This window comes from Phocoena phocoena, chromosome 2, assembly GCF_963924675.1.
Source record: "Phocoena phocoena chromosome 2, mPhoPho1.1, whole genome shotgun sequence".
NCBI lineage: Eukaryota > Metazoa > Chordata > Mammalia > Artiodactyla > Phocoenidae > Phocoena > Phocoena phocoena.
In genome coordinates this window covers 127,144,986-127,158,295 of record NC_089220.1, presented here as the reverse complement: position 1 = coordinate 127,158,295, position 13,310 = coordinate 127,144,986, and the positions used below count along the sequence as shown (strand labels likewise).

Below are 13,310 nucleotides of genomic sequence, written 5' to 3'. Positions count from 1 at the left end.
ATACACAATCCAGTTTAATGCTCAGAATTTTAAATAACCTCAGAATGCAACTCTTAGGTATTAAGTTTAATTTTTAAAAATAATAGCAGCTGCTACCATTTTCCAAGAACCTACTATGTGCTGTACCCTCTGTCCAGTGCTTTACAAATTCCAAACCTGCTCATTCCTGTTTCAGAGATGGAAGATGGGTCCTGGAAGCCTCACCCCAGCACCTGGGAACACAGAAGGCTAATGTATGGAATCCTCTCAATTCACAGACCGTTCCTTTTTTTTTTAATTTTTATTTATTTTATTTTTGGCTGTGTTGGGTCTTTGTTTCTGTGCGAGGGCTTTCTCTAGTTGCGGCGAGCGGGGGCCACCCTTCATCGCGGTGCGCGGGCCTCTCACTATCGCGGCCTCTCCCGTTGTGGAGCACAAGCTCCAGACACGCAGGCTCAGTAGTTGTGGCTCACAGGTCCAGATGCTCCACGGCATGTGGGATCTTCCCAGACCAGGGCTCGAACCCGTGTCCCCTGCATTGGCAGGCAGATTCTCAACCACTGTGCCACCAGGGAAGCCTCACAGACTGTTCTTAAACCTTTGCCATATGATGTCATTTGTCCATACTGGAATGTAGGTTTTTTTTTTTTAATCCTATTTTGTACAAAATTATATATTCTTGCAAATCTCAATCTTAAATACCCTAATGGCCCACAGGGGAAACCCACACCTTCCAGGCGTGAGGCCACCTAAACATGCCTGAAGACCAGTCAAGTAGAAGGTGGCAGGCACGTGATGGTAGCTGCTGCCTCCACAGTGTTGTCAGGGATGCATATGCTGGGAAAAACAGGAGTGAGGTCCTGGCCAGCAACAAGACACCCTGAACACTGCAGAAGAGTGGCCATGCTGACCCTGAAGGAGCACAATCTTCCCTGGACACTCTTCCCTGCCTACACAGGCCCCAGAAGCCCCCATCACTCCCTGACCTGAGATGGCAGCTGTCTCCCCCAAGCTCTAAGAAGCGCTTAGCCCTCGCCTCCTCCTGCAGGGCAGCTCACACAGCTACGAGGGCTCTGCAGGGAGCTATTCCTCCAGAGACTGAGAAGACAGGCCTGTCAGGAACTAGACAAAACCCCAGCTCTCATGACAACGTCCAGCTCACATGTGTTAGCCAGTGGCAGAACCCAGAATGGTCTAGCTTTTGGATTTCCACCTGGGGTTCCTTCTTCCACATAAAAGGTCTGTACATGTCTTAAGTCCAGATTCCGAAGTTAGGCACAGTGATAAACAGATGCCTATTCTGTATCCTGTGTGTTGCAGACAGAGATTCCATCTCCTGCCCCCAGCGTTCCTGGAACACCTTGGCTGTCTCTTGCTTCCTCCAAGTCAGGGGGGCACTCCATCCCAGGATGGTGTCAGAGACCCCACCTCATGCTGCCTGAGTCCCGGAGTCACACCATGTGCTAGAAGGAGGCGTGTTTCCAAGTCATGGCTCCCAGCTCCACTGCAAGCCAAACCTAAGTCCCAAGCCACCCTATGCACTCAAGTTGAGCAACGCAGTCCAGGACAGGATTAGCCACGGGCCCACACGTTCCACGTCATCCCCACTCTAGCAGAGAATGTCACGCTGGCACACACACAAGGAAAGCAAGATAGAAATATTAACGCAACAAAAGAAAGAGGCTTTTTAGGAGTAGGAAGAAACCAGAATGGCCTTACAAGTAGGCTTAACTGATGAGATGGGAAGGGAGTCCAGAATATTTTCCAAACACCTAGAATTGCAGAAATCACCCTAGGAGACTTATTCTGAAAGCTTTTTAATCTCTGAGATGAGATCCCTATTAAAAAACAAACTTCTGAAGGGAGCGCACGAGAGTGACACCTTAATTAGGTGACACTTAGCCGAGAATGAAGCCTTTCAATGACAAGGCACGGGAACTAAGAGGCGGGGTCAGCTAAGAGGGTCCAGGAGACACAGGGGCACAAAGTGCCTCTCCATCTTGGTAACAGGGTCACCAGTCAGGGAGAAGAGAATGCTACCTTTATGCGTGACTATAGAAGGCAGAGAAGTAAGGCCCAGGGGCATGTGACCCCCTTCTAAATAAAGAAACCCCCACACTGGGAGCAGCCAACCAGAGCAGGGGCCTTCCAGGGGGAGAGAGACCAGCTCCGAGCTACACACAGGCCGGAGCCCTCTGGACGGTCTGCCCCTTCCTCCCGGATGCTCAGGCCTCCCTCTGCCCCACGCGGACACGCAGGCCCCTACCCTGGTCCACGGTGGCAAGAGACTACACGGTATTTCACAGAGGGAAATCTCCCTCACAAGAAGCTTAAAAGAAGAAAAAGAAGAAAAGAAGAAGAATTAGCCAGAAGTGTTAGGATGAAATAATGCATGGGGTCTCAGGGCAGAGAAACTGTCTCCCCACCTCATCTCAATGCAGTAGGTGATTTACAAAAACTTAAACAAGCCCCCCACTTTTACCTGGCGGGCCTGACATATCAACCTGTAAGCAAATGAGGAAGGGGTGCAATTCCGCCCCACACACCAATACCACCCTTGTGAGGAGTGTCCGATAAACAAAAACAGAAGAACATGTTTGGGGGAAAAACACGTAGAATTACCTTTTTTACACCACCTGCCTTCATTTGAAGTCCCTGACCCCTTCAGTGAGATGGCAGTATAATGTGTTCCTTTTGTCAATAAAGGGAGCCATTTCCTGCCTTGTCACCTGAAGGCTCCACTCTGCTATTTTCCTGGTTTCTCATCTCGAAGGCAGTAGGAAATGCAACAAGCTCCGGGACAGCTGTTCCCAGTCAATACCTTTTTAATTGCAGTAAGGCTGCACCACCAGCGAAGCCAACTTCCAACACGGCCAGGCTTGCAGGCTTGGTGGATTGCCTGGCAAAGACCAGGCCTGCTCACAGGCAACATAGTGATCCGAGTGGACCACAAGCTGTTCACCCTGACGGGTTAAAAAGTACTTGGAGACTAACTTCAGCAGTAAGTTTTTTGATTTTTTTTTGGTGAGGGGGGTGTAATACCTGAAATCAGGTACCAGAAAGCCCCAACGCAAGCAAACACCACACACAGTTAGGCAACGCACTGGGCGGGGAAAGAAGCACAGGTGCCCAGAGAAGGTCCACCCCATTCCCTCCGTGGACGTGGCCGACCTCCAGCGAATAAATGAACAGCACCCCAGGCCAAGCTTCAACTTTCAAGATGGTTCCCACCCTTCTCCATCATCTTTGGCTTTGAATCATTCTGACCAGGGCAGGGGAGAGAAGAGCTCCCACCCACGGTTGACCCTCCCAGCCAGTTATGAGCTGGGGACAGTCTGAGTGACTCCCTGGGAGCAACGACCATGAAAATTACACAGGAAACATCCGCATTTCATAATCCTCGAGGCTTTTGGCTCACTGAGGACTGTTACTCCACACCCTTCTCTGCGCAAGGGGGAAAATGTATTTTCCTGACAATCAATCTTTCACAAAGCAGGTGCGTGCTCACCCCTGGGGGGACAGCCACGCTGACCAAGCGTTGGAAGATACGCCCAGAATTTACTCAGCACCACAGACAGGCTTCTCCTCTTTAGGAAGGGCTCACCGGAGTCCACAAAGCCCTGCAGTCCTCCAGCAGCGGGCGGCCAGCTGGTCAGTGGGGGAGAACACCACTGCGGTCAAGGACCTGAAGGCACAAGGCCAGGTGCACAGCCCGCTTCATGGGGTTTCACGGGCTCCTCTACAGGATTTTAGGGACAGGAGCCTCTCGGTCAGCATGCGTGTGGGGGAGGTCACTGGGCCGAGACAGAGAGGCAGGAAGGCTGGGGAGAGGCCGTGTCACCGAACACGGGGAGAGCAGAGGAAGGCAGACTAGGGAAACATTTCAGATGGAAAGGGCTTGGTGTCTGGTTGGAGAAGGAAGCGTCCAGATGGTACCCAAGTGTCTGACGTGGGAGCTCAGAGAACAAGAACACTATCCACAGGAGTGGAAACAAGGAAAACCCTGGGCTATAAGTGAGGAGCCAGAGAAGACCACCAGATGCTGAAACGCCCATGGGGGTCCAGTCATGACAGCAGACGGGGTCGAGAGCTCACACAGAGGTCAGAGCTGGAGATGGTATTTGGAAGCCAGATGCAGATGGGAGGATGCTGAAGCAGTGGGTGAGATATTCTGGGGGAACAGGACAGTGGAGAGAAGGCCCAGGATGTTACTCTGGAAAACAGCTATTAAAGACTGGACGAGGAGCCAGAAAAGAGACAGCTGCACAGGTAGGAGGAGAATCAGTGACGCTGGCAGGCAGGGATGAAGGAGTCAACGGTGTCGCATCTCAGGGGGCACCAGTTACACTGTCATGGAAAGGAAAAAGCCATACTCCATTTTTCTAAGGGTCAATCACTTTCTAGGAATGAGTAACTCAAGCCTGCATAAAACCACCCCTCAAAACTGTAAGACAACAGAGAAATACAGAAGCGGGCAGAGAACCCACAGCACAGTAATTTCCTTAACGGGGCTGTCGACAAAGTTGCCTGCCACCACAGAGTCAGGATCTACAGAGGGAGTTTAAAGGAGAGCGTCAGGTGAAAACTGCCTATCAGCACTGCATAACTGAGTGTTTCTCCGTTATGTCAAAAATGTCACACATATCCTTGACTGGACATATCTCTCCAGATGCTCCCCTTCCGTCTGTAGCCAGCCCTGGGACGAATAATAGAATGGGATTCTTCTATGCTTAAATCTTTTAAATTGGCCATCTTAAGACTAATGTGGACCCCAAGGCAGACATTCTGTTTGGACTCAATGCCCTCCACCTGGCTCCTTGAATCGTCCCTAAGCACTCTGGCTGGAGAGCTGTGGAGCACCACAGCACTGCAGTGCTCAGCCAGAGAGATGATGCGGGCAAGAACCCAGGGCCTTTGACGGCATGATCTAAAGCGGCATTCTCCAAAAGAATTAGAATGCGAACTACATCTGCAATTTCAAATTTTCTAGGAGCCATATTAAAAAGTAAAAAGAAACAGCTGAAATTATAGGAATATATTTTACTTCATCTCATATGTCTAAAGCATCATTTTTAACATGTAATCAATATGCAAAATACTAAGGAAATATCTTACTTTCTTTCCCCCATACTACACTTTGAAATCCACTGTGTATTTTACACTTAAAAATATCTCAATTCGGATAGGCCACAGCGACAAGACGTGGGGCTAGTGGCTACTCCACAGGACAGAGCAGGTCAGAAGGGAATCTATGCAAAGGGAAAGAGTTCTGATTCAACTAGAAAATCTCCAAGAAACCTGCCAACGCTTGAGTTTTCAGGACAAGCTGAAGGGAAGACAATTTCCCTGAATGCTGTTATTAATTTTAAATAAATACTCCATTGTGAAATCACAGAAAAACATCAGGAGGCCTGAGACACTGGCTTGGGAGAAGGCTGCAGGGTGTGGCCTTGGAGGAGAGGGTGTCTGGCCAGCAGGCCCATCAGCATCAGTTGTAGAAGCACCAAGGCCCCATTTCCATCTCCTGGTCCTTTCTCATGGAGCTCTTCCTCTTTCTCTTTCTAATCTTCCAACGGCCCTATGGGGAAGGCAAGGGGCTATCCCATTTTGCAGATGAAGAAACTGAGGGCCAAGCCAAGTTTAAATTACTTGCTCATTTCTAGTCACGGCTACTAGACTTGGGCCCAGAACTCATGCCTCGCCCCTGCTCCAGGCTTCTTCAACAAGCAGCTGGCCAGAAACAGCCCAAAGTCCATAGTGAGACCTAAATATACCGACTGAATCACTGAACAAGTGCCCAGCTAACGACTTTTTATGTAACACCTCCCTTTTGTACAGACCTTATGAGTTTTCAAATCAGTTTTGCACACACACGTGATCACCACTAAGGAATAATATGGGGCTGCCCAATGGAACATTCTAAACATGTCCAACTACAGCCCAGAATGGCTGGCTGGTCCACGGTCACCCGGGCCTCTTATACCACATCCAACATCTTTCCACGACACATAACACCTCCTTTGATGATGGCTTTTTCTTTTAAAATAAAAGTTTTAAATGTCAAGACTACTTGAAAATATTTTTTGTTGTTTTCTCAGAACTAGCAGGTAACCTAATGACAGGGTACTATTTTAATCAATCACAAATATGACTTTAGCACAGTATTTCCCCCAACCTTAGCCAAAAGGGATTCTCCAAGTGGCCCAATGGTGTTCTCAGCTCTTCAAGGTCCTTGTTTCAGCCAGTAGGATCCCTCCCTTACCGAACCAGTGTTCACCTACCCGCTGATCCTATGACAGAGGGCAGGAAAGCGTGTGCTCTTCAAAGCAAGCATCCTTTCTCTGCTTCCACCCTGGCTGGCAGGGAACTGAAACAATGTTACCTGTGGGCTCTGGCCTTTGGTCTGTTTATTTTACACACATCACGGTTTAGGCAAGCCTACCAATTTGGGATTTCTTGGCTCTCATGACTAGCTACAGTACATGGGCTCCTTGGGTCTCTAACTGGGCCAACCATTAAACAGCTATTTATAGCTACCACACTGCCTTCCAACCAGTGAGGGGAACCCTCCTGGCCAACAGACCTAAACATTGCTGAAAGCAAGAAGACAAAGGCCCAGAGTCACATTTCAATACCCAACAACCCGGCGCTCAAGGTATCGATCACAATCAGGTAAGAGTTCAGTTATACTCAAAGGAAAATAAGCACACACAGCAGACGAATAAACGAGAATCTTCCAAATACCACCACCTGACCCCGAAGACCAGTAAACACATTGCAAAGTTCTTTCAATAAGTGATTCACAAGATTTGCACAATTCTTCAAGAAAGAGGTAGAAAAGAAAGGAAGCAGAAGCCTGGGGTGTACAAAGCCTGCAAGGTCGACCTGAACCTGGGACTCCTAGAAACTGGTCCAGGGCTCCCCTGCCCCCACCGCCTTGGGGTGGTGCTCCAAGGATGCTCCATCATAAACCAGGATGCCCAAGCACTGTAACGTCATCACTAAGGACCAAGGACTGGGTGCGGGTCACCACTTTCACAGGATGTGAATTAGCCTTTACCTTTCCTTTATTCTACAATATTCCAGGTGTACTCACGCTAAGGAAGCCCTGCGTCACCAAAAAACATCCTTTCACGCAAAGGATGGAAGAGCTGATACGTATGCAGCCTCTGACTGCCGTGGCTTAGGCACTTTCAAGCACACCAGGTCACCCTTCTCATCAGAAATTCAAAGCAGCAGTTCCTCAAGCCTCTAGCCCAGGAGTGCGGTGACGGTTTCTAGTGTGTGACTGGAATGGTCTGACAGAAGCCGGGATGGGCTGCAGCCAGGCCACAGTCCTGCACCTACCAGTTCCCAGATGCAAAAGGAAGCCCCTCAAGACCCCACATCCTAATTGCAATACAGCTGTACCCACCCGTCGGGACCACGCATTCAGAAGAGGAGGGAGGGAGGGGGAGGGGGTAGAGAGAAGCAGGAGGGGAGCCACGGTCATATCCTCATCTTACTTTTCTGACAGCGGTTCGTGGTCCAGCAGCGGTAGTTGTACTCGTTGTTGATGGTCGTCTTCTCGCACAGCGGCTTCTCCTCCATCGTCCCCGGGCACAGGTCCCCGCACTCCTTTGGGGGCTTATTCCCCACGATGTAGTTATTGGACACAGCATCCAGGATTAGGGACCAGTCCACCGTGGAGAGGTAGCAGAGGTCAGCATTCTTCTCGATCCGGATGGCCCCACGGGTAATGTTTCGCAGGTTGTAGAGCCCAATATCCTTGAGGTTGGTCATCTCGAAGATGACCAGGGCGTAGTTGTAGAAGAGCTTCCAGCCACGGATGACTGTGAGGTTGGGGAAGAGGTCGCCGAGGCTCTCGAGGCCGGCCACGCGGAACAGCAGCAGGTACTCAGTGATGACCGTGAGCTTGGGGAAGCGGTAGCTGCGGTAGTCCTCAGCCTTGGAAATGAGCAGGATGTGGAGGTAGCCCTCGATCACCGTGCAGTTCTCCAGCCGCTTCAGCTGCTGGTAGTCGTTGCGGATGTCGATGCCTGGCCCACAGACTGCAGGGAGACAAGAGGGGAGGGCGGGACAGGTCTCAGTTACAAGGAAACCACTTTTTAAAAACTATTTCCCAACCCATAACATGACCAGTTTCCAGGAAACCTATATTATTATTAAAGAAATAAGACCCCATTTAGGAGTGGCTGCAGGTGGGCTATCTGGGGAGCTCAGCAGCCAGCTGTCCTTTGGGAAGTGCCCAGTCTGGGCCAGATGCTGTGCAACACACTCACTGCCGCGGGAGGTGCCATCCCCATCCCACCGATGTGCAAACCACAGCTTAAAGCCCAGGGCCGCACAGGAGCACAGGGGAGGGTCAAGGTTGCAACCCAGGCCTGACTGCACAGCTGCCAGGCCGCACATTCCCCAGCCCTGCTGCAGAGCGCCAGTGCCCTGCACCTGAACACAGAGCTCAGGAGCCAAGGGACAACGACTCACTCCTGCAGCCAGCCTCAAGGACACCATGCAGTATACACTGGAGAACAGTCACTGTGACCTAGAAGGTAGGGACCCCAAGAAGCATGCTCCCATGTTTCCTACCACCATTTGACATGGGCAGGTGGCCTTGGGCTCTCCCCAACACTGCATGAGTGTAGACAGAAAGGCTAACTTAGCAGCAAGATAATAATATGTGATTTATATGAATGAAAGAGGTATCCAATTCCAACTTTAATAAAGTGTTTTCTTAATCAAGAAAGTATGCTTCCTGCAGAAAGGTTAGGTAACAGAGCAAAAAGATAGTAAAAATCATCAGTAATCCCAACATCCAAAGATATCACTACCTATGCCAATTATCCTTTCTTTATAATTTAAGGTAAAGGAAATCGGACAATAATATAATGTTTTCAAACATACTTCCTTCATTTCATATGAACATTTTACCAAGTCATTGCCTTACTACATAATTATTTTAAGAAGGAGACAGTAATTCTAGGATATGAATATGCACCGTGAGTTCTTTTCTTTTTAAACCAATCCCCTATTGTTGGATATTTAGGTTATCTCCATATTTTCACATCATAAACAACACTGCAGTGGACATTCTCTGCAGATATTCAAAACTGTTTTCTTAGGATAAATCCCTAGAAGTAGAATTGCTGGGCCAAGGCATCTGCAGATTTTAAAGGCTTTTGATAAAACAGCCTCAATACTGGAAACTTTTTTTTTTAATTCTAAACATACACACAAAGAAAAACCCTTGGTTACTATCCTCTCTTAAAACTTAATAATTCCCAAACCTTCCATTAAAGCTTCTCAAAGTGACGTTTTCTGATTGATGTAATTTGTTAATGTGTGAAGCACCCAACATGCATGGCACTGCAGGAGATGCAAAGAAACCTCAGAGGAGGCTCGCGGTGGAGGCGGGAGCTGAGACCTGTGATAAACAACTGTCAGGTGAAGCAGGAGGTGGTTGGTATGTGCACATTGCAGGCCCACTCTAGATGTGAGTGGAACCAAGCAAGGCAGACAGGAGTAGCCTTGGAGCTTCCTGCAGAGAGATGGTCCTTTGCATCACAGCACCAAGGGGCACTGCACATGCACCAGCTCCTGAGGGACAGGTGGGATTTAAAACTGGGTATAACATTCCAGAGGCCAGAGAAAAGGCAGAACAAGATACATTCAAGCGGCAGCCAATCTGATGGCCAGGGGTGCAGAGGAGAGCAGAAGAAGTGAGTCTAGCAGAGCTCAAGTCATGAAGGATCACAGGTGGGGACGGGTACATTCATCTCAGGAACGAGACCCCTCTCAAGACTCCTGGGTGAGAGAGAAGGCTAAGCAAGGTGTTGTGTTTTTTTTTTTTTTGGAGAAGTAATCTGGTGATCGAGTGCAAGACAGAATCAAAGCAGAGTAGATGCGGGAAAAGGGAAGAGAATCCAGTGGGGGTTACAGCCACAGGCAGAAACTGGACAGAGGCAGTGGGAGAGGGGGAAGTGGGGAGCCCCTGGGTTGAGAAGCAGGCAACGTGTGAGAACCTAGAACTGGAAACTTCATTTGGCCTAATTTCCTCCTTTTACTGATGGGAAAATGAAGCCTCTCAGACAGAGAAGAGCACGGGAGAAACAAGCACTCTGAGAACATCCACTGTCAGGCAAGAGGTTGTGCTGGAAGCTCTGGATGCATCAGTGTGCTTCATTTCCTGCGATGCTCTCAACAGTACCTCACATTATGTAATCCCATCACCAGCTGGAAGGTGAGGAATTTGATTTGAGGAGTCAAGTAGTTCACATAAGGTCACATACACAACACACCAGCCCCTTCACAGCCAAACTTCACATAGTTCTTGGACAGTCCCATCTCTTAGCATCTTCACCAACCGATTACCTCCAACCCACTCCAACTACCCTTCTGCCCTGGTCATGATATCAAATAGCTTAGCAAAGCCTCCAATGACATTATCAAAACCAAGGACAGGGATTCTGCCGGCAGCCTTCGTTTGGGCTGCAACTCTTCCCAGAGTCTCCGGCCTACTGGCCTACTACATCAGATTTTGGATTCACCAAGCCTCCACAATCACAGTCTTGGTGCTCCAGCCAGCTGTCAGGCCTGAGCCTCTGAGGTGGTAGAGCCAAGTTCACCAGAGACCTCCCAGCCCCACATAATAACAAACGGTGAAAGCTCTCTCACAGATCTCCATCTTGAAGCAAAGACCCAGCTCCATTCAATGACCAGCAAGCTACAGTGCTGGACACCCTATGCCTAACAACTAGCAAGACAGGAACACAACCCCACCCATTAGCAGAGGCTACCTAAAATCATAATAAGTTCATACACACCCCAAAACACACCACCGGACATGGTCCTGCCCACCAGAAAGACAAGATCCAGCCTCATCCACCAGAACACAGGCACCAGTCTCCTCCACCAGGAAGCCTACACAACCCACTGAACCAACCTTACCCACTGGGAGCAGACACCAAAAACAACGAGAACTATGAACCTGCAGCCTGCAGAAAGGAGACCCCAAACACAGTAAGTTAAGCACAATGAGAAGACAGAAAAACACACAGCAGATGAAGGAGCAAGATAAAAACCGACCAGACCTAACAAATGAAGAGGAAATAGGCAGTCTACCTGAAAAAGAATTCAGAATAATCATAGTAAAGGTGATCCAAAATCTTGGAAATAGAATGGAGAAAAGACAAGAAACGTTTAACAAGGACTAGAAGAACTAAAGAGCAAACAATGATGAACAACACAATAAATGAAATTAAAAATTCTCTAGAAGGAATCAACAGCACAATAACTGATGCAGAAAAACGGGTATGTGACCTGGAAGTTAAAATAGTGGAAATAACTATTGCAGAACAGAATAAAGAATGAAAAGAACTGAGGACAGTCTCAGAGACTTCTAGGACAACATTAAACACACCAACATTCGAATTATAGGGGTCCCAAAGAAGAAGAGAAAAAGAAAGGGACTGAGAAAACACTTGAAGAGATTATAGTTGAAAACTTCCCTAATATGGGAAAGGAAAGTCAATCAAGTCCAGGAAGCACAGAGAGTCCCATACAGAATAAATCCAGGAGAAACACGCCAAGACACATATTAATCAAACTATCAAAAATTAAATACAAAGAAAAAATATTAAAAGTAGCAAGGGAATAGCAACGAATAACATACAAGGGAATCCCGATAGGGTTAACAGCTGAACTTTCAGCAGAAACTCTGCAAGCCAGAAGGCAGTGGCAGGACATATTTAAAGTGATGAAAGGGTAAAACCTACAACCAACATTACTCTACCCAGCAAGGATCTCATTCAGATTCGACAGAGAAATTAAAACCTTTACAGAGAAGCAAAAGCTAAGAGAATTCAGCACCACCAAACCAGTTTTACAGAACATCCTAAAGGATGTTCCTCTAGGCAGGAAACACAAGAGAAGGAAAAGACCTACAATAACAAATCCAAAACAATTAAGAAAATGGTAACAGGAACATACATATTGATACCCACCTTAAATGTAAATGGATTAAATGCTCCAACAAAAAGACATAGACTGGCTGAATGGATACAAAAATAAGACCTGTATATATGCTGTCTACAAGACACCCACTTCAGACCTAGGGACACATACAAACTGAAAGTGAGGGGATGGAAAAAGATATTCCATGCAAATGGAAATCAAAAGAAAGCTGGAGTAGCAATTCTCATATCAGACAAAATAGACTTTAAAATAAAGACTATTAGAAGAGACAAAGAAGGACACTACCTAATGATCAAGGGATCAATCCAAGAAGAAGATATAACAATTGTAAATATTTATGCACCCAATATACGAGCACCTTAATACTTAAGGCAAATGCTAACAGCCATAAAAGGGGAAATCGACAGGAACTCAATCATAGTAGGGGACTTTAACACCCCACTTTCCCCAATGGCCAGATCATCCAAAATGAAAATAAATAAGGAAACACAAGCTTTAAATGGTACATTAAACAAGATGGATTTAACTGACATTTATAGGACATTCCATCCAACAACAACAGAATACACTTTCTTCTCCAGTGCTCATGGAACATTCTCCAGAATAGATCATATCTTGGGTCACAAATCAAGCTTTGGTATATTTAGAAAATTGAAATCATATGAAGTATCTTTTCTGACCACAACGCTATGAGACTACATATCAGTAACAGGAAAAAATCTGTAAAAAATACAAACACATGGAGGCTAAACAATACACTACTAAATAACCAAGACATCACTGAAGAAATCAAAGAGGAAATCAAAAAATACCTCGACAAATGACAATGAAAACACAATGACTCAAAACCTACGGGATGCAGCAAAAGTAGTTCTAAGAGGGAAGTTTATAGCAATACAATCCTACCTCAAGAAACAAGAAACATCTCAAATAAACAACCTAACCTTACACCTAAAGCAATTAGCGAAAGAAGAACAAAAAATCCCCAAAGTTAGCAGGAGGAAAGAAATCATAAAGATCAGATCAGAAACAAATGAAAAAGAAATGAAGGAAAGAGTAGCTAAGATCAACAAAACTAAAAGCTGGTTCTTTGAGAAGATAAACAAAATTGATAAACCACTAGCCAGACTCACCAAGAAAAAAAGGGAGAAGACTCACATCAATAGAATTAGAAATGAAAAAGGAGAAGTAACAACTGATACTGCACAAATACAAAGGATCATGAGAGACTACTAGAAGCAACTCTATGCCAATAAAATGGACAACCTGGAAGAAATGGACAAATTCGTACAAACGCTCAACCTTCCGAGACTGAAGCAGGAAAAAATAGAAAATATACACAGACCAATCACAAGCAC

General features: G+C 46.9%; 1 protein-coding gene across 1 annotated transcript in view; it reads right to left on the bottom strand.

Moving 5' to 3' along the window:
* IGF1R (insulin like growth factor 1 receptor) overlaps positions 1-13,310 on the bottom strand; it is a 301,935-nt gene that overhangs the window by 235,159 nt on the left and 53,466 nt on the right. The window contains exon 2 of the mRNA XM_065871399.1: positions 7,485-8,030. Within this exon, the coding sequence (XP_065727471.1) occupies positions 7,485-8,030 (546 nt within the window). The remainder of the gene's footprint in view (positions 1-7,484; positions 8,031-13,310) is intronic.